Source organism: Dermochelys coriacea, chromosome 28 (assembly GCF_009764565.3).
Source record: "Dermochelys coriacea isolate rDerCor1 chromosome 28, rDerCor1.pri.v4, whole genome shotgun sequence".
In the NCBI taxonomy this organism is placed as follows: Eukaryota; Metazoa; Chordata; order Testudines; family Dermochelyidae; genus Dermochelys; species Dermochelys coriacea.
The window spans coordinates 4,829,168-4,854,203 of NC_050095.1; the positions used below are offsets into that span (position 1 = coordinate 4,829,168).

General features: G+C 50.3%; 2 protein-coding genes and 1 pseudogene across 60 annotated transcripts in view; 2 read left to right on the forward strand and 1 right to left on the reverse strand.

Moving 5' to 3' along the window:
* LOC119849376 (zinc finger protein 420-like) overlaps positions 1-25,036 on the forward strand; it is a 3,142,523-nt gene that overhangs the window by 2,159,286 nt on the left and 958,201 nt on the right. Inside the window, exon 12 of one of the 47 annotated variants that reach the window (XM_043503786.1) lies at positions 15,622-15,735. The exons of the other annotated variants lie outside the window; for them this stretch is intronic. Coding sequence (XP_043359721.1) covers positions 15,622-15,735 — 114 coding nt within the window. The remainder of the gene's footprint in view (positions 1-15,621; positions 15,736-25,036) is intronic. 47 annotated transcript variants of the gene reach the window in all.
* The window catches only part of LOC119849403 (zinc finger protein 501-like), a 1,099,011-nt gene that overhangs the window by 4,195 nt on the left and 1,069,780 nt on the right, over positions 1-25,036 (reverse strand). For 5 of the 13 annotated variants that reach the window (XM_043503825.1, XM_043503826.1, XM_043503840.1 and 2 more), the window contains one exon: positions 3,685-3,811. The exons of 2 other annotated variants lie outside the window; for them this stretch is intronic. In XM_043503825.1, coding sequence (XP_043359760.1) covers positions 3,685-3,811 — 127 coding nt within the window. Of the gene's footprint in view, positions 1-94; positions 371-3,288; positions 3,591-3,684; positions 3,812-4,478; positions 4,568-7,289; positions 7,620-25,036 lie in introns of those variants that run through there. 6 more of the 13 variants (XM_043503837.1, XM_043503836.1, XM_038386478.2 and 3 more) reach the window with 5 other exon arrangements.
* LOC119849411 lies at positions 12,733-20,290 on the forward strand (annotated as a pseudogene).

Below are 25,036 nucleotides of genomic sequence, written 5' to 3' on the forward strand. Positions count from 1 at the left end.
TACACAAAATACCACACTGCTAGCCTATCCTTTAGCATCTAACAAAGACAGACAGACGTTAAATGGGAAAGCAGTCAGATACAGATTTCGGAACCTGTATATCGATTCTCGTCTGGAACACATGCACAGCTTGGATGGGTCATTCAGTCCTTTGTTTAAGGCTTCAGTTTGTAGAGAAGTTGCTCCAGAGGCAGGAAGAGGGATTGAAGAGAAAATGGATGATGCAGCTGCCCTTTCTATTCCCTTTGCCTTGTGGCTTGTACTTCCTGTGTCCCAAACACAAGCTTCACAGCACATGGCATGGAAAAGCCTTGGAGTTCTCAGTACACAGGCATACTCCTGCATGTCTTGCTGACTCAATAGATGCATCCCCTTGGTTCTTTTCATGGGCTCATTGTACAGCTGATGACCCTGGATGGGCCATCAAACAGACGATACAGTGCTGATGCCAATATGCCTGGGTGTGGCACACAGAAACACTGCACAAGTCTGGAAACACAGATTTTCCCCACAAATCTATAACTCATCATAAAAAAGGTTATAGAAACAAACAAAATCATCATACTTGGAAAATCATAATATTTTCACTGACACCTTACATGGCATATCTAGCATGATTCATTGCTATTTTATCAAAATTGGTATTAATAATAAAATAATATAAAGTGTCTCACAATTCCATACAGTGTCACACTTAGTAAACCAGTGAACTCCCAGGACCAGCTACCCAGGTCCTTGAAGATGCTGAACACTCTGCTTATTAGGGATTGAAATACCCACATATCTGCTGGGAACACAAACAGACACACACACTGTGTCAGTCTGTACCCTATGTTCACTCTTCTACAAAATTATGATCAATTTTTTTGCATAGTATGGCTTGTGAGGTATCATTTGAAATCATATAATCTATTGAATATTATCCTGTTAAAATATGTGTAACAAATATGTAAATATGTGTATGTAAAGTTCTGAGATTTTACTGCATGATATTACTGAAAAAGTTACAATTCTGGGGAACACCCACAGACCAGTTCCTCAGAGCCAGCAAGGCAAACAGCTGGTCAAATAGCCATTCTCTGGCGGGGGGAGGTGCGAAGAAGACATTTACAGTCCATCACAGGGAATACTTGAAGCTCATATCTACAACAGACAACCTGTCACCATGATTCAGCTGAGAACTGAAGTTGCTTCTAGTACAAAGGACTGAATTATAAAAAGAGTGAGGAAAACGCTTGAGACTCTCTCTCCCCCCATGAGAACTCCCAAAGGACTGAACTTGGCAGCAGGAGTTGGTTAGAGGGAGTCCTGGCTGAAAGGAAAGCCAGCCTGTCTCAGCATATGGTGAGAGAAACATTTGCTTTGTATCCGTTTTAGCTTGTTAACTTAGATGTTAGTTTGTGTTTTATCTTGTATTTCTTTTGTAAACAATTCTGACTTTCATACCTCGTTACCCGTAGTCAATTAATATGTTTTTTTGCCGGTAGTTAACAATCTTGTATTTTTGTTTTTCAAAACCAGTGTGTTTGCATTAAAGTGTGTTGAAAAAACCATTTGGGATAACAAGTGCTGGCACATGGGGGTATTTTCCACTGATTAATGACAGACTTCATATGAGCTTGTGTTGTTCAGGTACTGTGCGTAGGACAGTGCAAAAATGCCACATTTCTGGGGGAGAAATCAGGGACCAAGAGAATTTTCTGGGGTTCTCCTGTGGTGTAGTGTAATTCAGGGTCGCTGCACTACAACACTGAATACTGTGTAGCTAGGAGCGAGTTTACATGCTGGAGACTGTGTGTTAACTGGCCCAGGATGGCTAGTCGTCACAATAAACCAGTGTAAAAGCACCCAGTTTGGGGAACGTAGGGACACAGCTGTTAACAGGCCAGATGGACTTGTGGTTAATGTCACAGACAGCTCAATTCAAAAGAGTCTCCTAAAACACAGAGAAAGTAAATCATGTCCCAGAAGATCGAGGAAGACTCAGGACAAGTAGCAAGTCCTCCCTGGCACGGGGCACTGCTTCCTGCTTGACAGAGAGTCCAGAGACAATGAGAAGCGGGAACAGGTAGTAGCATGTGCTCGTGGGGGTTCGGTGAGTAAGGAACAGCAAGGGCAGAGATATCACTGAAATGCAGGATCTCAGCAGCTACGTAGATGTCAGGATGCACATATTGCATCCCATTGGAAAACATAATCCAACTATACATATAAAAGGATGGGGGCTAATGAGTTGTTTCCACTCAAGAGACAGATCTGGAGTTATTGTGGATAGTTCTCTGAAAATATCCATGCAATGTGTCATGGCAGTCAAAAAGGAAACAGAAAGGGATAGATAAGACAGAAAATACAACATTGCCTCTATATTAATCCATGGTACGCCCACATCTTCAATACTACATGCAGATGTGGTTGCCCCATCTCAAAAAAGATATATTGGAATTGGAAGAGGTTCAGAAAAGGTCAAAAAATGGTTAGGGGATCTGGAACGGCTTCCGTATGAGGATAGATTAAAAAGAACTGGGAGTTTCAGCTGGGAAAAGAGATGAAGGGGGGAGAATGAGAGAGGTCTATAAAATCAGGATGTGTGTTGGAGAAAGTGAAGAAGTAAGTGTTATTTACTTCTCCTCAGAAACAACGGACTAGGAATACACCAAATGAAATTAATAGGCAGCAGGTTTAAAACAAACAAAAAAGGAAGTATTCTTCAAACAACAACACAGTCAAGCCTTTGGAACTCCTGGCCAAGGATGTTGTGAATGTCCAAGACCATAACAGGGTTAAAAAAAGAACATGATAAACTCATGGAGGATAGGTCCATCAGTGGCTATTAGCCAGGAATGGTGTCCCTAACCCCTCTTTGCCATAAGCTGGGAATGGGCGACAGGAGATGAATCACTTGATGATTCTCTGTTCTGTTCAATCTCTCTGGGGCACCTGGCTTTGGTCACTGTCGGAAGACAGGATACTGGGCTAGCTGGACCTTTGGACTGACCCAGTATGGCAGGATTTATATGCTAGGGAATCTAATGAGTCCAGTGCAATGGGAGGGAGTTGGAAAATCCCTGTGTGTGGACAACACTGGGAAATTAGAAGTTATAATTCAGGAGCAACAGACTCTAATTAGCCTGGAAAATCAGCATGTGAAAAATAAGAATCGGGGTCATGTGACTTTGGGAATGAGGGACTCAAAAATCCAAGGACTCTGCAGAGAAGAGAGATTGTGGCTATTGCACATGGGAATGGGGGAGGAAGACTCTCCAGGTCTCAAGACACGTCACTACCAACCTAGGCCATTTTCAGATGCTGAGGGGCTATGCAAAGCAGTGAGGAGTTGTATGATCTGTAATCCTAGCTGAATTTCAATGTTCTGCTGCTGGAGCTCCCTTGTCTGGATGTTCCCAGCCAGCATTCAAGGATGCACTGAGCGTCTGTGTGATCAGTAACCCTGGACCAGCAGCTCTGACTCCAGCAGCCTGCTTGTTACACCCCAAGCACATTCTGGTTTGCGTGCAGTAGGCTCAGGGTTTGAGAGAAGGCCACGAGTAGGAAGCTTTTTTTCATTATGCTGGACCTATGGGGGTGCTGCTGAAACAGGACAGAGTAGAGAGGGCATTGTGGGGGTGGCGTGAACCTCATCTCTTCATTTCCCCTTCCAAGAACCGAGGGGACAGGAATCCTTACCCAGCAAGGTCATATTCTCATAGTTCTCCTGCATGACGTATCTGTAGAGAGCTCTCTGAGTGGGGTGCAGCAGAGCCCACTCTTCCCTGGTGAAATACACAGCCACCTCCTCGAAAGTCACCGGCCCCTGAAAGAGCAAGAGTCCCACATTCAGGACCTGCTGCCCCACTCACAGCCCCACTATTCGTGGGGGAGAGGAGCCAATCAAAAAGAAGCTCTGGGTGGATCACAGTCAACAGAGTCCCAGTCCCACTCCCACCCCGGTCAGAGCATCCAGGTCGAAGGGATGAAGAGAGAGCCCCTTGGCTCTCCCAGGAGATCCATCACACACCAACTAGCTACAGACTACAGGAGATGGAGCCCCGAGCAGGGTCCAGTAAGAGCTCCCTGGTAGGAAGCCCAACACCCTCCTCCTTGTGAGGAACTGGATATAAAGGGAGCGGAATCTCCCCTAGCCTGACTGGTGGGTGCCCCCTTCATATCTCTCAGCAGCTGCTGGTTAGTTGGGTCAGGCTCCAGCACTGGGAGTCTAGTCAGTTTTCCCTGCTCCATGTAGGTGGGTTATTTTCTGTTCAACAAATCCGAACCTCATGAGTCCGTTCCTAGAATCTAGGCCACTTATTAAACAGCCCCCAACAGGTTTGCCACCCCTCCTCCTCCCTTTCTCCACCCTGTACATTTCCTGCCCGCTCCAACCTCCAAACCAGACAGCGCAAACCTTCACCTCTTCCGTGTATTTGCTGCCTCTCTCCCTCCTGTAGGAGCCCACCAGCAACCCCCCCAATAATCCCTACCTGAACTGGCTCCTCTGCAGCCATTTCTCTCTCCTGTCCCATGGGAGGACGGGATGAACTGGAGCGAAACATGGACGTCATTCTGCAGCCTGGCCGGGTGAGAAGGGCAGTTGTGAAATTAACTAAAGGCTCTTCTGAAACCTCCACATCACGGTTCCCCCAGGCTCTTTCCCTGCAGAGAGACACCCTAGATTCTGCCACGATGAGAAAATGATTGCTCTCTTTGTTACAGTGTAGACATGCCCCCTCCTGCCAGGCTAAGCCCACAGACATTTTTAACCTCCCTTCTCTGTAACAAAATCTCTGAACACAATGCAGAACCAAAGGAGTCACTTTCAAGGATTCCCTCTGACACTGACCCCATGGCAGACACACCCCAGGAGGAGGGATATGGGGTCAGGACCTGGGTTTTCCTCTGACTGATCCTCATCTTGTCCACAGGAAAGTGACTCTACCCACGGTGCAGTAATGCATCTGTCTGGGCAGATTAGAGAGCTGGAAATCTCTCTCAACACTCTTCTTTCCTATAGCCCCTTTCAGTCTCTCTGTCTCCTATCTCCTTTTTCCATCCCCGCTCCCTGCCCACCTGGTAGGAAAGTCCCATTCCTGGGTTGTTTGCTCCCCCATAGCTGGATTTGCTCCTCCAATTATTAATGGGAGGAGAAATGACCGGGAGGAGTCATTTTAATGCCAGACCACAGCATTTTCTCTTGGTTTCTTTTAGTTACTTGGAGTCTGTGGCTGAGAATTTAGTGTTTGCAGCACCCAGGGATGCCCTAGGGGGCTAGTACAAGCAGGAGAAAGTCATCACCTGGACCTGGCAGAGAAGAAGCTTTAATTAAGGTCACTTCCTAGCACAGAATCCCCGATGGGGGAGCAGCAGCTGCTCAGCCTGGTCTCCCCGATCTCAATGGAGGCTGCTGCGTCTGACCCACGAAGCTAAACCCCGATATCGTGAGCAGAGAGGGACAGAGCGTGTGAGCGGCCTTCCCTCCTTTAGATCTCTGGGAGAGCAGCTAATGAGAGCCCCTCCTCACAGGGAGGATGGCTAATCTCATTTGCCCCACTGTTCATTTGGAGTCACTCCTTGTCTTTCCATGCAGAGACTCTGGAGTAACAATGGTCTCAATGAAACCAGATTTCCGAAAGAGCGAGTCCAGAATGCTACGGAAGAGATCATTGTGTGGGAGTGCTAACCCCCTTCCCACCTCCCTCACCCCCCAGATCTAGGACAAGGACTGGGAGCATGAATTTTCCCAATGGAACAGGAAGATCCTGCAGTTTTCAAGAGAGGAGAAAAGCAAAATCTGTGATTTCACACTCCCAGTGTTTGGTAAGTGGATAGAAAGGTATCACAGTGACTGGGCATGGCCAGGGAACGCCCCCAGGATTCTGGCAGAAGCTGATCAGGGAGAAAGACCAAGGCCAGGATCATCCCCCAGAGTCCCTTGCCAGGGACCCCAGATACTCCTCAGAGCCCCACCAGCCATGGAACCCCCAACAGACCATCACTGCCAGGCTGGGAATCCCGAAGGGTTCCCCCCACCGAGAACCCCTACCAGCCAGGGGCCACCCCTCCCAGGGGAACCCCCACTGGGAATTCAGTCCCTCACGGCCTGCCTAGTACCTCCACTTGTCCTCCAGCAGGATCTGCCATACCGTTTGCCTGGGACCCCCTGATGCTTTACAGCGGGACCCCTCAGTCTGCTTGCCTGGCATCCCCTGACCTAGCACCGGGGACCCTCCCCACCAACCTTCCCCTCCCCGCCCGACACCCCCCCCCGGGGTCCCCCGACACCGACCTTCCCCTCCCCGCCCGACCCCCCCCCCCGGGGACCCCCGCCACCGACCTTCCCCTCCCCGCCCGACCCCCCCCCCGGGGACCCCCCCCACCGACCTTCCCCTCCCCGCCCGACACCCCCCCCGGGAACCCCCCCCACCGACCTTCCCCTCCCCGCCCGACCCCCCCCCGGGGACCCCCGCCACTGACCTTCCCCTCCCCCGCCCGACCCCCCCCCCGGGGACCCCCGCCACCGACCTTCCCCTCCCCGCCCGACCCCCCCCCCCGGGGACCCCCGCCACCGACCTTCCCCTCCCCGCCCGACCCCCCCCCCGGGGACCCCCGCCACCGACCTTCCCCTCCCCGCCCGACCCCCCCCCGGGGACCCCCGCCACCGACCTTCTCCTCCCCGCCCGACACCCCCGCCACCGACCTTCTCCTCCCCGCCCGACACCCCCGCCACCGACCTTCCCCTCCCCGCCCGACCCCCCCCCCGGGGACCCCCGCCACCGACCTTCCCCTCCCCGCCCGACCCCCCCCCCCCGGGGACCCCCGCCACCGACCTTCCCCTCCCCGCCCGACCCCCGCCACCGACCTTCCCCTCCCCGCCCGACCCCCCCCCCCGGGGACCCCCGCCACCGACCTTCCCCTCCCCGCCCGACACCCCCCCACTGGGACCCCCCCACCGACCTTCCCCTCCCCGCCCGACACCCCCCCCGGGGACCCCCGCCACCGACCTTCTCCTCCCCGCCCGACCCCCCCGGGACCCCGCCACCGACCTTCCCCCCCCGGGACCCCGCCCGACCTTCCCCTCCCCGCCCGACACCACCCCCCGGGGACCCCCCCCGACCTTCCCCTCCCCGCGACCCCCGCCACCGACCTTCCCCTCCCCGCCCGACACCCCCCCCGGGGACCCCCCCACCGACCTTCCCCTCCCCGCCCGACACCCCCCCCGGGGACTCCCCCTCCCCGGCTTCTGCCCTCCCTTCACTTCACTTTCCTGCCCCCCCCGCACGGGGTCTCCCACTCACCGGGGCTAGGGCGGGCAGAGCCCGGGGCTGGTCCCGGCTGGAGAAAGCCCCCGCCCCGGCCGGGCACGGAGGGGTTAATGACGCGCCCCGCCCCCCCCCCCGCACAGACCCCAGGGGGGAGCAGCCGCTGCTCAGCCCGGGCTCCCGGGTCACAGGGAGGCAGCCACGGAAGTGACGTTGGGTTTTCCGGCTCTGGGCATGCGCAGATCGGGGGATGGGCAAGAGAGGGCGGAACCGCTCTCCCGGGGCGTGCTGGGAGATGTAGTTCCTGACTCTCCCGGGAGCGGAAATGACGTTGGGCGCGGGGGAGTGGGGGGAGGATCCCGGCTGCCTCGGCGCGCGGGGCGCTGCGGCTCTGCCTGGCTCGTTAGGGGCCGTTGGAGTCTCTCCCGGAGCCGGAGAAGGCTTTTTTTGTCTCGCGGCTCTGGGCATGCGCACAGCAGGAGGGGAGAGTCGGGCATGCGCAGATCGGGAGAGTCGGGTAGACTCGGATGGGGCGAGAGTCGGGCATGCGCAGATGGGGCGGGCGGGAGAGTCGGGCATGCGCAGATCGGGGGTGGGGCGAGAGTCGGGCATGCGCAGAGGCAGAGCTCGCCCGCGGCTGCGCCCCGGGGCCGGGCTGAGGCGGAGGGTCTGTGCCGGGGAGACCTTCATGAACCCCCCCGTGCCCGGGCCCGGCCCCCGCTGGGGCCCCCCCGGGCTCTGCCCGCCCCGCCGCGGCCTCCAGGCACCGGAGCGAGCCCGAAGGGCGGGGCCACAGGGCCTGGAAAGGCCCAGGAAGGGGAGGGAGGAGCAAGCGGCCCCCCCCACCGCATTGGAGACGGCTCAGCCCCAGCTACTTCCCCCCCCACCCAGCAGCCCCCCCCCCCGCCTGCTCCTCGCATTCCCAGACCCCCCCCGCCAGCCCCTCCCCACAGCCAGTGACCTTCTGACTCCAGCCCCCCCCCGCCAGCCCCTCCCCACAGCCAGTGACCTTCTGACTCCAGCCCCCCCCCGCCAGCCCCTCCCCACAGCCAGTGACCTTTTGACTCCAGCCCCCCCCCCGCCAGCCCCTCCCCACAGCCAGTGACCTTCTGACTCCAGCCCCCCCCGCCAGCCCCTCCCCACAGCCAGTGACCTTCTGACTCCAGCCCCCCCCCGCCAGCCCCTCCCCACAGCCAGTGACCTTCTGACTCCAGCCCCCCCCCCCGGGCCCTCCCCTGTGAAAGCCCCGTCGCCCAGGGCTCCCTGCCGGCCCTGTGAAGGTCGGGGGAGCAGACCCCACCCCGTCGTGGTGTTGATTGAATATCGCTCTGTAATCCCCTCAAATTTCCCCTCTTCTCGTTTGCAGGGTTGAAAGGTGACGTAAAATCTCCCCAGGGCTTGGTGCCTCTCTCTTATATTCGCAAGTATTCAGCGTGTGCCCCGTTTTCTCTTCAGCTCTGAAAGACTGACAGCAAATTCTTGAAAATCTTCCCCCTTTTCTCTCCAGGGGTCTGACTGAGATCGGGGCTCTTACGGTGCTGAGGGTGGCTGGGGCCTTGTCTGAGATCAGGTCCCCCCACCCCCCATGTGCCGGGCGCTGCACGGACCCCGACAGAGAGCAGGGACCTTGTTGGGCCGGGGGCTACGGTGACCCTGCCTGAGCTCCGGGCCCCTGTTGTGCCAGGCCCTGCATCAAGACGAAGCGAAATCAGGCTCCCGTTGTGCCCGGAGCTGCTGACACAGCGAACAAAATCAGGGACCTGGTTGTTCCTGGAGCTGCGGAGACCCCAAGTGAGATCTGGGCCCTGTTCTGCCAGGCGCTGCGGAGGCCCAAGTGAGATCAGACTCCACTCTTGTGCCAGGAAAACTGAGACCTGGACCGAGATCACGGCCCCCCCTTGTGCCAGGCAGCGCACGACTGCGGCCCAGACCGCGGCCTCCATTGTGTTGGACACTTATAGATTCATAGATACTAAGTCAGAAGGGACCATTCTGATCATCTAGTCCGACCTCCTGCACAGCGCAGGCCACAGAATCTCACCCACCCTCTCCTACGAAAAACCTCACCCATGTCTGAGCTATTGAAGTCCTCAAATCGTGGTTTAAAGACTTCAAGGAGCAGAGAAGCCTCCCTCAAGTGACCCATACCCCACGCTACAGAGGAAGGTAAAAAATCTCCAGGGCCTCTCCAATCTGCCCTGGAGGAAAATTCCTTCCCAACCCCAAATATGGCGATCAGCTAAACCCTGAGCATATGGGCAAGATTCACCAGCCAGATACTACAGAAAATTCTTTCCTGGGTAACTCAGATCCCATCCATCTAATATCCCATCTCAGGGGAGTAGTCCTATTTACCCTGAGTATTTAAAGATCAATTAATTACCAAAATCACATTATCCCATCATACCATCTCCTCCATAAACTTATTGAGTAGAATCTTCAGAGACCTCCACTGAGATCTGTGTCCCCGTTGGGCCTGGCCCTGCGCTGACCCTGACGAAGATCACGCCCCACCGCTGCACTGGACACTGCACAGACCCTGACAGAGATCCTGCCCCCACATTTTGCCAGATGCTGCAAGGACCCCAAACAAAATCCGGGATCCTGTAATGCTGGGGGTTGCAGAGACCCCGACTGAGATCAGGCCCCCTGTTGTGCAGGGCTCTGTACAGACACTGACCAAGGTCAGGGTCCCCATTGTGACGGGGGATGAACAGACACCAAGGCAATCTCTATCCTGCCATTAAAAACCCACAGCTGGCCCATGCCAACTGACTCAGGCTTACAGGGCTCAGGCAAAGGGGCTGTTTAATTGCAGTGTAGATGTCTGGGCTCAGGCTGGACCCAGGCTGTAGGACCTTGCGAGGTGGGAGGGGGCCAGACCTTGGGCTGCATCCCAAGCTGGAACATCTACACCACCATTAAACAGCCCCGCAGCCTGAGCCGTGTGAGCTCAAGTCAGCGGGCACGGGCTAGCCGCTGGTGTCTAACTGCAGTGTAGACATGCCCACAGTGACAGAGAGTCCTTGCCACAAAAACCTCAAAAGCTAAATCGTGCAAATGATGGGCGAATACTCGCCATTTTACAGATGGGGAAACTGAAGCTCAAGGAGCTGAAGTAATTTGCTCAAGTTTGCATGGAGAATTTGGGGCAAAACTGGGAACCGAACCCAGATTGTTTGAATCCTTGCCTCTCCCCTTAAACACAATCCCAGCGTGTGTGTGTGGACAGCGTTTTGGTCTGAGTGTTTGCATCTCATTGGCTTCCAAGGGAGGCTGTGGAATTTCCTTCATTGGAGGTTTTTAAGACCAGGTTAGAGGTACACCAGTCTGGGAATGTCTAGGGATACTTCATCCTGCCTCATTCCAGGAGGCTTGAGTAGACGACCTCTCAAGATCCCTTCCATGCCTACATTAAAATAATTCTCTTTTGTGCCGTGTCTTGTTCTATACTGAGCTGCTTTACATGGTGCCATTTGGAACTATGATGCGCCATGTTGTGTTGCATAGTTTTATGGTGCTTTGTTTTGCCTCGGCTTGTTTGGAGCCCATGTTGTGTTGGTTTGAGCTGAGCTCTTTTCCATTGTTTACTTTTGTCTTAGGGTGTGTTAGTTTGCATTGTGTTGCTTTCTTTTCCTTTGTATTGTCATTTTATGCTGTGCAGTGTAGTTTTTTCTTGTTTTGTTGTCTGAAGTGCCTGACATTATGTTGTAGTGGGTTTTATTCTGTAGGTTGTGTTTTTAGACATATATATTGCATAGCATCATAGAAATGTAGGGTTGGAGAGGAGCTCAAGATGTCATCAAGTCCAGCTCTTTCTGCCGAGGCAGGACCAAGTATATGTAGATTTTCTCTGACAGAGGTTTCTCCTACCTGTTCTTAAAAACTTCTAGGGAAAGAGACTTGGCAGACGCCCCTTTAAGACTATTCCAGAGCTCACCTACCTTAGCTCTGGGGACACCCACACAGATTTTAGTGGTGAGCAGCTCTGGAGAGAAAGAGGAGACCCCAGTGAGTGGGCAGCTGCTTAAATAGACTAAAGTTGGGCGGAGAAACATTGACGTGTCCCAGGTCACCCAGGCCGTCTGTGACAGAGCTAGAAATAGATCCCAGTTCTAGTGCCACCATACTGCTGTTGTGGGTACTAAAAGTCTCTGCCACACTTTTGTGTTTTAGGCACTGGTGAAAACCCTTAGTACAGGCAGAATTTATACTAGTGCACTCTGATTGGCATTGGTGCACCATGTCCCAGTTTGAAGGCTTGCTGGGTTGACAGTGTCCTCACTGAAGCTTGGAGCTGGCTGAACAGTGCAGCTGGTAATGGAGGGTCAGCAGTGAGTGCTGGAGCACAGCCCCACAGGACTGGACACTGACTTCTCCTGACCCATGACACACACCCCCAGCTGTGTGCAGGGACTGCAGCTGAGCTGCCCTGCCAAGACAGCCTGTGCATCCATGGACAAGCCACGTCTTCCTGCAGCCTAATACAATGGGGCCTGGGGACCTTTCCAAGCTGCGGGTGATGGGGCTCTGGAGTTACCGGGGTCTGTTCCTGGCTCTGTCACTGACTTAGTGACTGCTTAGTGACCTTGGGGAAGTCGCACCCCCTCTCTCTGTAACGCTGTCTTCAGTAACTCGAGAGCGTGAGTGCCAGTCTCGGGCAGACTGGTAAGAAGCAGGGCACGAACTCCAAATTGATTGTGAGGTCTGTAAGTAGATTTCACCAAGCAAGAATCCAGTGCAGATGCTTCAGGCACTGTAAGGGTATTAACGTGGAATCACAGAGAGTCCCCTTGGGTCATCCCATATATCTCACCATGCAGATGAACCTACCTTTGTGACCGATGGTCCCTTATACAATGGGCATTTAAGCCCATTGCTTCTTGTCCTATCCTGAGAGGTTAAGAAGAACAATTTTTCTCCCTCCTTGTAACAACCTTTTATTTACTTGAAAACTGTGCTCATGTCCCCTCTGTCTTCTCTTCTCCAGACTAAACAAACCCAGTTTTGTCAGTCTTCCCTCAAAGGTCATGTTTTCTAGACCTTTAATCATTTTTGTTGCTTTGCTCTGGAATTTCTTCAATTTGTTCACATCGTTCCTGAAATGTGGCACCCAGGACTGGACACAGTACTCCAGTTGAGGCCTAATCAACACAGAGTAGAACGGAATAATTACTTCTTGTGTCTTGCGTACAATGCTCCTGCTACTACATTCCAGAATGATCTTTCCTTTTTTTTTTTTTGGCAACAGTGTTACACTGTTGACTTATATTTAGTTTATGATCCACTATGACACCCCAGATCCCTTTCCGCAGTACTCCTTCCTGGGCAGTCATTTCCCATTTTGAATGTATACAACTGATTGTTCCTTCCTAAGTGGAGTACTTTGCATTTCTCCTTATTGAATTTCATCCTACTTACTTCATACCGTTTCTCCAGTTTGTCCAGATAATTTTGAATTTTAATCCTATCCTCCAAAGCACTTGCAACCCCTCCCAGCTTGATATTGTCCACAAACTTGATAAGTTTCAGGGTAGCAGCCCTGTTAGTCTGTATCCACAAAAAGAAAAGGAGTACTTGTGGCACCTTAGAGACTAACAAATTTATTTGAGCATAAGTGTAACAGAGAGACTTTGTTACTGGGAGGATTTCACCCTGTCTCAGATGGCTACACCCTGGTGGGAGGGGGCTAGGCCTGTACTGAAATAAGGTCACTCTGTGCTTCACAGTGTGGTAGAACCTAGAATGTCCATGAGCAGGGAACAATCCTGGGGGGAATCAGCATGCGGAATGGACAAAAGCTGCATCTGAATTCTCTCACGTTGCCCTTCTCGCCCTGACAGGCTACAGAGTAATGTCCACGTTGTGACTGGGGCAGCAGGTACTGAGTGTTGGACTCTTGCTCTTTCAGTGGCCGGTAACTTTCGAGGAGGTAGCTGTGTATTTCACCAGGGAAGAGGGGGCTCTGCTGGACCCCACTCAGAGAGCCCTCTACAGGGATATCATGCAGGAGAACTATGAGACGGTGGTCTTGCTGGGTAAGGAGTCCTGTCCCCTTGGTTATTAGAAGCTGTGGGGTCTCTAAAGAACCTGAGAAGTAATAACTTTATATATTTCTTTATTCATCATACAAGTTTTGACAAGTTTCCTTGCCCCCCTTTTTTTGCCTTATCTCCCACCCATTAGAATAATTTTTGGACCTTTGCCTTTTCGGTGCCATCAGTCATTTTAAAATTGCATTTCATATATCCTTGTTGCATACATTAATAACTGTAACTTTCATGCCTTTTCCTCATTTTAAGAGGAAAATATGTCCCCTGTAGAATTCTAAATTGAGTAAATAGGTGTATGACTCATACATGGCTTGTGTGAAAGTCACATGAGCTCATGTTTTAATTGGAGAGGGCATAATGTTGCCGTTCAGTACCTCACGGGTGAAGGGAGAACAGAGCTGTGGGAGGGGAGGAGAAGTGGGGGGAGTAGATAGTAGATAGCAGCAAGACTCAAGGGCATTGGCCAGTATGGAGTATATTGTTGTCTTTGCTTCCCTGTGCTAATCTAAGGACTTTCCAATGCTGTGTTTCAGTTAATTAATAAACCCTGCCGTGTTTTAAAAGTCTGCCCAGGGTCACAGCAAAAACTTGCTGTGTACGTTGACTGAGGAACAGTTTCTGAACAGGAGTGTCATTCAGCTGGACCTGCTGGCAGAGCTCACAGGTTGAAATAGGAGCGTTGAAGCCAGAGGCTCAGTCTCCGATGTTGAAGCTACATGGCCTATCCTTGTGGAAGTGTGGGACCTCTTGGGGGTCTAGTGTACTCAAGGGGCAACTCCCAAGGATTGTTTAAAAGCCAGGGCATTGCACAGATCCTATGGATCCATGTCAGTGTGCCTTATGGGGAAAAGATATAAAACAAGAAAAGCATCTAAATTCATATTTACCATTGCCCCCTCATCAGTCCTCGTGGGAATCCCTGATCCATTCCAAAGTGTATTAAAATCTTCCTTAAAGGCTTGCCTCTTGGTTTTCAGGTCATGCTCATTTTGTTAGAGGGCTTTCCCTTCAGTCTCCCACTTCCTTGTTTGCTGTCTGCGTGACAAGAATCAGTAAATGACCAGAAATCCGAAGTGCAGATAATGCAATTTTTATTGGGGTTAGTTTCCAAGCAAGCATATTCCAAAGCCCTTCAAATCCCTTGGGCTTACGTCTATATGCCTATAGAGTCTGTTCTCCAGTGTTCCCTTTCCAGCTCTGATGCCACAGAGCGTTCACCCCATGTACCCCTTCCCAGCTCTAACAATGCAGAGTGTTTACCCTGTGTCCCTCTTCCCAGCTCTGATGCCGCAGAGCCTTGCTTATGTCCCTGTTCCTGTTCCCTCTCTTAACAAACATGATTCCAATTTCCCTTCCCCCTCCAGTTCATATAGTAATATTCTCATCTATATCTTAACCGATCATTGTACTGAAATTTAACTAACCAATCCTAACATATTGTAATATAATTCTCTAACCAATTATATCCCACTAGCCTAATTAACTTACATCTAGCAAAATTAATTATACAGCAGACAGAAACAATTAGAGAACCAGACAGATTAACAATGGAAAAGTGTGGGACATAAATATAAAGCAATACAGAAATGAGGGTTTCACAACCAGATCCATTGATAAGTGATTTCTTGCCAGACAGGATGCTATCAAACTAAGTTTTCTTTAACCATCTTAAGATCCGTTTCTTTATCTGGTGGTGATGGTAACTATCAGGACTGGATCGTCTAGCAACGCAATACCACCTTATTTCAGTGTGACTGGTTTGGGATGTGATGATGTGACTGTGTGCTTCCCAGCTTATGGCTGCCCCTGCTCTTAGCTAAAGGCCTTAGCCTAAGAACCAGGCCTCAGACTATCCTAGTGAGAGAAGGCCCATAAACAGGCGGACTGTGATTTTAATTCTTTGTTTTTATACCCCTGTAACTAGCTAAGTGATAAAAATACACCTAAGTTCTTAAAGTGTAGGCTTTACAGGCAGGCCTAAATATCTATATTCTCACAGAGGGTTCTACCCCTTCCGCCATTCTGTGTCTGTCTTGTCTTTTTAGATTGTAAATTCTTCCAGGAATAGGCCATCTACTATTCTGTGTTTGTACTGTGCCTAGCACAATGAGGACCCACTTTTAGTTGGTTCTTAGGCACTAAGGTAATGAATATGATCTATAATAATAATAACTCTCCTGCCACTTTGAGCCAAGGAAGCTGGCCTTGGGATGTTACTGCTTAAAAATGAGCTGGTCTTAAAACCATGGAATATTCTTTGTGACAAGTATCTGACAAATTCCACTGACCTTCCTTGTTTTCTTTGCCTTGAGTAGGGTTTCCAATTTCCAAACCTGATGTGATCTCACAGCTGGAACAAGGGGAAGAGCCATGGGTCCTAGACTGCCAGGGCTCTGAGAAAGAAGTGCTCCTGAGAGCTGCCTGCACAGGTGAGGAATTGGTTAACCCAACTCAAAAACTCTCCGTGAATGTTTGGGATGCCCTATAAAGACCTTGTGAGCTCTCCAAGTTCAGTATTGTTCCCTGCAGATGTGGAATCATTAGGCAGAGGTCACTCATGGCTTCCCACCTATACTTCGACAACTGGCAGCAGGTCCCTCCCAAATGTAGCTTTCCCCAGAGTGTTCTGGTGAGATGCGGAGCAAAACTAATCCCTTCCTCTATCCTCTGGGGAAAGGTTTGGGAAAAATCAGCTCCAGATAGGTTTGATCTCTTCCGCACATATTTTGGTTTGTTCATCCCTTTCTCTGAGATTTTCTTTCTCTTTGGTGCAGGGAGTGACCTATGTCTGTATTCTCTCTGTCTCGCATCAGGTGATGGGATGGTGAGTGAGAATGAGGACGAGAAACCCCAGGAGGAAGATGCTGAGCAAGTAGAACCACATGGGACATTATCAGGAAGATCCAGAGGGAATATTTCTGGGAGTTGTGGACTCCCAGAAAAAGAAAAAGTGTGTGAGACTCAGCAGAGGCCAGAGGAAAACTTAATTAGCCACTCAGACCTTATTACACACGAGAGAATCAACTTGGAAGAGACACGCTACACATGCCATGAGTGTGGGAAAAGCTTCAGTGGGAGCTCAGACCTTTTCACACATCAGAGAATGCACAGAGGAGAGTGACCCTACATGTGCTCTGAGTGCGGAAAAAGCTTCAGTCGGAGTTCAGCCCTTATCACACATTGGAGAACCCACACTGGAGAGAAACCCTACACATGCTCTGAGTGCGGGAAAAGCTTCAATCGAAGCTCTGCCCTTATCACACATCGGAGAATCCACACGGGTGAGAAACCTTATGGATGTTCTGAGTGTGGGAAACGGTTCATTGATAGTTCAACCCTTATCTCACATCAGCGAATCCACACAGGAGAGAGGCCCTACACATGCTCCGAGTGTGGGAAAAGCTTTAGTCGACACTCACACCTTATCACACATCATAGAATTCACACAGGAGAGACGCCCTTCACGTGCTCTGAGTGTGGGAAAAGCTTTAACCAGCGCTCACACCTTATCACACATCTTCGAATCCACACAGGAGAGAAACCCTACACATGCCCTGAGTGTGGAAAACGTTTCAATCGGAGCTCAAACCTTATCACACATCAGAGAATTCACACAGGAGAGAGAGCCTACACCTGCGCTGAGTGTGGGAAACGCTTCAGTCAGAGCGCAAATCTTATACCTCATCGTAGAATCCACCCAGGAGAGACGCCCTACACATGCTCTGAGTGTGGGAAAAACTTCAATCAGAGCTCACACCTTAGTAGACATCAGAAAATCCACAGGAGAGAGAACTGTAATAAATGTCTTGACTAGGGCTGGCCAAAGATTTTTTTTTTTTTTTTTTTAAATCACATTCACTAATTCCCACATAGTGATCTTTCAACCATCTTCACCGTGATCTCTCAGCTCCCCCAGATGAGTTGTCTGCTTCTGCCTTTTGCAGCTCACCCTTCTTTGGGGGTCAGTCGTCTGATCTTTTCTATTGAGTTGTAGGAATGTGTGTCATAGAATCATAGAATATTATGCTTGGAAGAGACATCAGGAGGTCATCTAGTCCAATCCCCTGCTCAAAGCAGGACCAACACCCACTAAATCATCCCAGCCAAGGCTTTGTCAAGCCGGTACTTAAAAACCCCTAAGGATGGAGATTCCACCACCTCCCTAGTTAATCCATTCCAGTGTTTCACCACCCTCCTAGTGAAATAGTGTTTCCTGATATCCAACCTAGACCTCCCTCACTGCAACTTGAGACCATTGCTCCTTGTTCTGTCATCTGCCACCTCTGAGAACAGCCGAACTCCATTCTCTTTCAAACCACACTTCGAAGGCTGTTATCAAATCCCTCCTCTCTTCTGCAGACTAAATAACCCCACTTCCCTCACCCTCTCCTCGTAAGTCATGCGCCCCACCCCCCTAATGATTTCCGTTGCCTGACGCTGGACTCTCTCTAATTTGTCCACATCCCGTCTGTTGTGGGGGGGACCAAAACTGGACGCAATACTCTAGGTGTGGCCTCATCAGTGCCGAATGGAGGGGGATAATTACTTCCCTCGACCTGCTGGCAATGCTTCTACTAATACAGCCCAATATGCTATTGGCCATCTTGGCAACGAGGGCACACTGCTGACTCTCATCCAGCTTCTCGTCCACTGTAATCCCCAGGTCCTTTTCTGCAGAACTGCTGCTTAGCCAGTCAGTCTGCAGCCTGTAGCAATGTATGGGATTCTTCCTTCCTAAGTGCAAGACTCTGCACTTGTCCTTGTTGGATCCTCCTCAGATTTCTTTTGGCCCAATCCTCTAATTTGTCTCGGTCACTCTGAACCCTATCCCTACCCTCCAACATATCTACCTCTCTCCCCATTTTATTGTCCTCTGCGAACTTGCTGAGGGTGCAATTCATTCCATCATTAATAAATATGTTGAACAAAACTGGCCCCAGGACCGACCCTGGGATGCTCTGCTTGATACCGGATGCCAACTAGACATTGAGCTGTTGATCACTACCTGTTGAGCCCAACAATCTAGCAAGCTTTCTGTCCACCTTATAGTCCATTCATCTAATCCATACTTTTTTAACTTGCTGGCAAGAATACTGTGGGGGACCGTATCAAAAGCTTTTTTAAAGTCAAGATATATCACCTCCACCACTTTCCCCATATTCACAGAGCCAGTTATCTCATCATAGAGGACCCTCCAGCACAGAACATTCTTCAGCTCTAGGTGGGAGAGAGAGGTTTGATTCCCAACAAGCTACACTGAGGCAAAAACTACCTGTACTGTACATCCACTAGGACTGGACATAGCGTTGGCTGATCAAGTGAGTGATCTTGGTGTAAAAAGACAATTATAGTTGTGGAGCAGATGCAGTCCAGGTGCAATGTTTGGCATTAGCTTTCCCCTTGACCTGACCTAAACTGCATTACTTTTCCTAGTCTAAACAAACCCTGAGCATCACGGTTATACCGTTCCTCCATTTCAAATCAAGTGTTGGTCATCAAGTTCTCCCAAATTGTTTCATTCCCAGTTGCTTTGGTGTTGCTTCAGGTTGTGCTGCAGAGCAGATACTTTTACTACCATTTTCCTCACTTAAAATATATTGAACTATAGCAAAGAGCAGGAACATTGCAGAGATAGAGAAAAGTGTCATTTCACCATGTGTAATGATAGAATAAGGTAGGGTAAGTCAGAGGGATTCCCTTATTCCTCATCACTATCCCAATCCCCCTGTTGTTCAGTTGGTTAGGTCAATATTTTCTCTAAAGGGCTGAGAAGAGAATTCCCTAGTAAATGACTTGTAAATAAGCAAAATACCCATTCATTTGCCTCCCAAATCAGTTGTGGCCCAGGCCCTGCAGCAGATCGCTCTTGAAGATCTCTCCTTCCTAATCAGGTGCGTGTTCACTATTATTTGGGAAATGCAATCCCTATCATGGTAGAGATGGGGAAGATGGAAGTGACATTTCTGTTCAGCTCACCCCTGGGAGATGCTGCAAATGTGTAGAAAATAAAATCCATGATGAATGTGATATAGCTGCAGAAAGATACCTATTTTTAATAGATACCTGACATTTGGTGTCTTGCAGGGATTCTAAGCCGCACCTGCATTTAGTTCCTATTTTAAATCTGTGCCACCAAATTAAGGAAATAAAAGGGCATATTTGGGGGATTTATACCTCACTATCGCTACTGATATGTTGTGTGGTTGGTGAAGAATTTTGCACCAGAGAAGTGTAAAATTACTCCAAGTAAGGTCAACAATTTGACAAGAACTCAGGTAGAAATCGTAGATATTAGTGGTTGATTTTCACCGCAGAGATGGAAGCTATGGTGATCTGTGGCCCAGTGAAACTATTTTTAGAATGCTGTTTCCTAGTTAAGTGGCATCGATCACAATTCTAAAGGATGCCATGATGAAACTGGGAACAACTGTCTTTTACTATTTGGATCCAAAGTTTCCTAAAGCACAGAGAGAAACAGCTGATTCCTTCAGAGCCATTCCATGCCTATGGGTTCCAATCTGGCTGCCTCGTTGGACAAAAAGCACTTCCATGCTGGGAAAATCATGGTACCTAATGAGCGAATGTATCAGATTCCAAGTTCAGACTGCAGAATACATAAATGCTGAGTCCAGAGTCTGTGGTTTGGTCTCTTAGTTTTGCTATTAAGTCTTATGCATTTGTGTCACTTCTCCACCTCCTGCTAGTCTGAAAGTTTAGAAAGTGTGGAAATAGAGCTCAGGTGGTTTTTGTCATGATGCAAACTTCCCATGTCGTTTGAGACCCCCTCCACCCACAGTTATAGGAGAAGACCCAGGGAGAAACGAACTCATAGAAATGGAAGGCCCCTAGGTTATTGTAGAATGAGACTTCACACAGAACTCCTTGGGTGGAAATGGGAATTAAGAGAAAACTGCCCTATAGGTTTATATTTTGTAATCTTTGAATAAATTGTTACCAGCGACAATGAAATTAAACATGAAGTTAATTACTGTGATGTGAGAAGTTGATTATGTGATCACTTTCAGTATTACAATATAATTCAGGTTTTCTAGTTCTCTTCCTGCCCCCTCCTACTATATAGGAAATGGTGGCTAATCCTGAAATTAAAACCTCACTCCAAAGGAATTAGAGTGGGAATATGGGAGAGAAATAGCATATACAAGAATAGAGACCCAGTATAGATGGTAATTATTTCTATTTCAAATGGAATTTATTTTGATAAATTTTAAAATGAATCTTCTGTTAGGAGGAAAATTACTCAAGACAAGATGTGTAACCTTTTACCCAGTGTGACGAAGTTCCTGCTCTACCTTGCGCTTATTGGTGGATTTGCTCGCCTTGGAGCTTCACGGCAGCCCTCAGCCTGGCCATTTTCTGAACCCACAGTCCAGGTCGACTCCTCCTGTGTCTAACCAGGAGTTGGGAGGATTTGGGGGGAACCCGGGCCCACCCTCTACTCCGGGTTCTAGCCCAGGGTCCTGTTGGATGCAGCTGTCTAGAGTCCCTCCGGGAACAGCTGTGCGACAGCTACAACTCCCTGGGCTACTTCCCCATGGCCTCCTCCCAACACCTTCTTTATCCTCACCATAGGCCCTTCCTCCTGGTGTCTGATGATGCTTGTGCCCCTCAGTCCTCCAACAGTCCACGTTCTCACTCTCAGCTCCTAGTGCCTCTTGCTCCCAGCTCCTCACACGCACACCACAAACTGAAGTGAGCTCCTTTCTAAAACCCAGGTGCCCTGATTAGCCTGTCTTAATTGATTCTAGCAGATTCTTGATTGGCTGCAGGTGTTCTAATCAGCCTGTCTTAATTGTCTCCAGAAGGTTCCTGATTGTTCTGGAACCTTCCCTGTTACCTCACCCAGGGAAAAGGGACCTATTTAGCATGAGGCTAATATATCTGCCTTCTATTACTTCTCCTATAGCCATCTGACCCAACCCTGTCACATATCCCCCCCCCCCCTCTGCTCAACCTTACGGGGTTGGGCAATTTGGGATATCAGGCAGTGTACTCGTGACAAGCCATCTGCATTGCCATGGTGGCTTCCAGCCCGGTGTTGTATGGTGAATTGGAAAGGTTGTAGGGACAGGAACCATCTGGTCACCCTTGTGTTCTTCTCTTTATTTTGCTGCATCCACTGGAGGGGTGCGTGATCGGTCACAAGGGTGAACTGTCATCCCAACTAAACAAACGGGAAGCAACCCAAAATTGGCCCCGGTCGAATCGGAAAAAGCAATCCAGGCATTCCTGGGTGTGATGGGGTACTATCTATGATTTATTCCCCATTTTGCTACCAGAGCGCAAGTCGCCTGACAGACCTGATAAAAGCCTGGGGTCCAGACATGGTGAAGTGGACAGATGCCGCAGAGAAAGCATTCATGGATCTACAGACAGCCCTCTGCAATAACCCCGTGCTTATATCCCCAGACTTCAACAAAGAATGCATCTGAAGTAGGATTGGGAGCTGTCCTATCGCAGATGGTCAGAGACAAAGAACACCCAATCCTCTACCTCAGCAGGAAAGCAGAAGTATGCCGTGGTTGAAAGAGTGCCTAGCTGTGAAATGGGCCATGGAAACACTATGTTATTACCTTCTGGGATGATGGTTTACCCTTGTGACCGACCATGCAGAGAAGGTTGGGGGTTGACAGTCTATTGTGGATGCCTCACTACTTTCAGGGCTTCCCCCTTTCTCCAATTCCGCTACCGGGAGTAAGTCTCCAAACCCTGGGAATTCCCTTCCTATGAGCACTGGGTATGGGAGTTTAAGGACTACACTTGCTGCTACCTCAGTAGCGTTCCCCTAAATCTCTATTTTTACTGGGTTGGTGGGGTAATAACCAACTGTCCCATGGACGCATGTTATCCCCGTACACTTAGCCCACAGCAGCTGACTACGCTTCACGAGCTTCCCCGAGACAAGCGTGATAGCACTCCCTCAATCAACCAGAGCAGTGGTCTCTATCCCATTTAGCTTCACTGGTCTAGTGTACATATGTGGGGTTAGTGAGACCCCCACAAGGTGGATTAGGGAGCACGGGTCTGCCCAATTCCCCAGGTTACACTGCATAGGCTCCTTGGCATTGGGACACTGTGCAGCTATGTGTCCCCATTCCCCGTAAGCGTAACATCTGTATGGAGCCCTAAGCATTCCCCAGTCTCTTGGTTTGGGTAGTCTAACATCACAATCCTCTTCCCACTCAGTGCTCTGACTCTTTGTGGCTTCTGGTGGGCCTTCAGCCCCTCTCTTTTTCCACCTGGGCTCTCCTGGTGGCCCAGTCACCCGAGCTCTAGGGCTTGGTGCTGCTAGTTTAACCCGGGGTGCTTCTTCCTTAATTAGTCGGGTCAGCTCCCTTGCTGTCCTTCGCCTTTCTACCAGCGCGACAACCTTGTTGTAGGTGGAGGGTTCGTTCTGGCTTACCCAGGTGCGAAGGTCTGGCGGTAGTCCTCTCATGTACCAGTCGATGACCAGAACCTCTCGTATCTCCTCTGGAGTCCGGGACTCAGTTTGTAACCACTTTAGTGCGAGATGGATGAGGTCATATAATTGGGACCGTGGGGTTTTGTTTTCCTGGTACCTCCACTCATGATATCGCTGGGCCCGCACTGCGGTCGTTACCCCAGATCTGGCCAGGATCTCTGCTTTCAGCTGGGGTTAGTCTGCCGCAGCCTCTTCAGGCAGATCATAGTTGGCCTTCTGGGCCTCCCCACAGGAATGGGGCGAGGAGGCCATACCACTGTTCTTGGGGCCAAGCCTCCCGCAGGGCTGTCCTCTCAAAGGCCAGGAGATACGCCTCTACATCATCCTCCCGCGTCATTTTCTGCAGCCAATTGCTGGCCCGCATGATCTGCATCCCATCATGGCCACGGTTCAGCTTGGTAAGGGCCTTTACCTGGTTTACCCGTTCCTGCAAAATAGCCTGGTCTTGAGCAGCCTGGTCCTTCAGCAGGTGATTAGTCTCTTGCTGCAGCCGCACTTCCTCTTGTTGGGCAGCTGCCTGGACACGAGTAGCCTCCTGCTGGACAGCTGTGGCTTGTATCAGGGCCCGCACTACCTCCTCCATTGTGGTGAGAAAAATAAAAATACACCCTCTTCCCTTTTTTTTTCCCCCCCTTCCAAACACACTCCTCCTTCTGCCGCGCTGTGGACACCAGATCCCACTGCTGACACCAGTTGTGACAAAGTTCCTGCTCTACCTTGGTGGGTTTTGCGCTTATTGGCGGATTTGCTCGCCTTGGAGATTCACTGCAGCCCTCAGCTTGGCCGTTTTTCTGAACCCACAGTCCAGGTCGACTCCTCCTGTGTCTGACCAGGAGTTGGGAGGTTTGGGGGGAACCCGGGCCCACCCTCTACTCCGGGTTCCAGCCCAGGGCCCTGTGGAATGCAGCTGTCTAGAGAGCCTCCTGGAACAGCTGTGCGACAGCTACAACTCCCTGGGCTACTTCCCCCTGGCCTCCTCCCAACACCTTCTTTATCCTCACCATAGACCCTTCCTCCTGGTGTCTGATGATGCTTGTACTCCTCAGTCCTCCAATTGTTTGCGTTCTCACTTTCAGCTCCTCACACGCACACCACAAACTGAAGTGAGCTCCTTTTTAAAACCCAGGTGCCCTGATTAGCCTGTCTTAATTGATTCTAGCAGATTCTTGATTGGCTGCAGGTGTTCTAATCAGCCTGTCTTAATTGTCTTCAGAAGGTTCCTGATTGTTCTGGAACCTTCCCTGTTACCTTACCCAGGGAAAAGGGACCTACTTAGCCTGGGGCTAATATATCTGCCTTCTATTACTCTCCTATAGCCATCTGGCCCGACCCTGTAACAGCAGTTAGAGTGTAACAGCCATAGAGTTCCCCAGGTCTTGTTTGCAAAGCAAAGATGTCACATCAGGCAGGAGATGTAAAAATCTAAAATGGTGATGGATGTGTGATGGGAGCTTTTCTGAGTTTGTTTTGTTTTGGGTTTTTTAATTTAGTTTTTGTTTTGTTTTTGTAACCAGTTATTTTTATAGGTGGTGAGGCCCCTTCTCCTTTTGAGCACAGCTGTTTAGCCCTCAGGCCTGGCTCTGGAAACCTCCGAATGGTCTTGTGTTTCTTTCATGTTTAATATCTTTGGGGTTCACACATCCACGCTACATGCGGTTCACAGCAACGGATACTTTGAGAAACCTGCTGGGTGAAGCGGGCCTTTTCCAAACTGAGATTGGCCCAAAGTCTGCCTCAATTCAGCTGGATTGGGACACGTCTGTATCAAAGGAGTGGTTCACACCTGATTTGCCCAGACACCTCAGGGGAGGGGTGGTAAGATATAGGATAAGTAGGAATCAACAACAATAAATTCAAAGGTAAGGGTGAAAGACCCTCACCTTGCAGGTCAACAAGTCTTTTCTGTACATTCCCTCAAAAGCATCTGTCACTGGTCACTCTCAAGCAGCACACTGGGCTAGCTGGACCATTGGTCTGACCCAGGTTGACCAGTCTTGCGTTTTTATGTTATGTAAGCCCTCTACGGCCTTGTCTACACGGGCAAGTTTCTGCACAGGAAAGCAGCTTTCTACAGTGTAACTCCCGAGGTGCACACACTGCCAAGCCACTCTGCAGTTTCAGTGCTGCAAAAAAAAAAACCACCCCGGTGAGAGGCGTAGAGCTTTCTGCGCTGGGGCTACAGTGTCGCTGTACCATTGTAGACACCCTGGTCGATTACAGAATTGCGATTGGCCTCCAGGAGGTGTCCC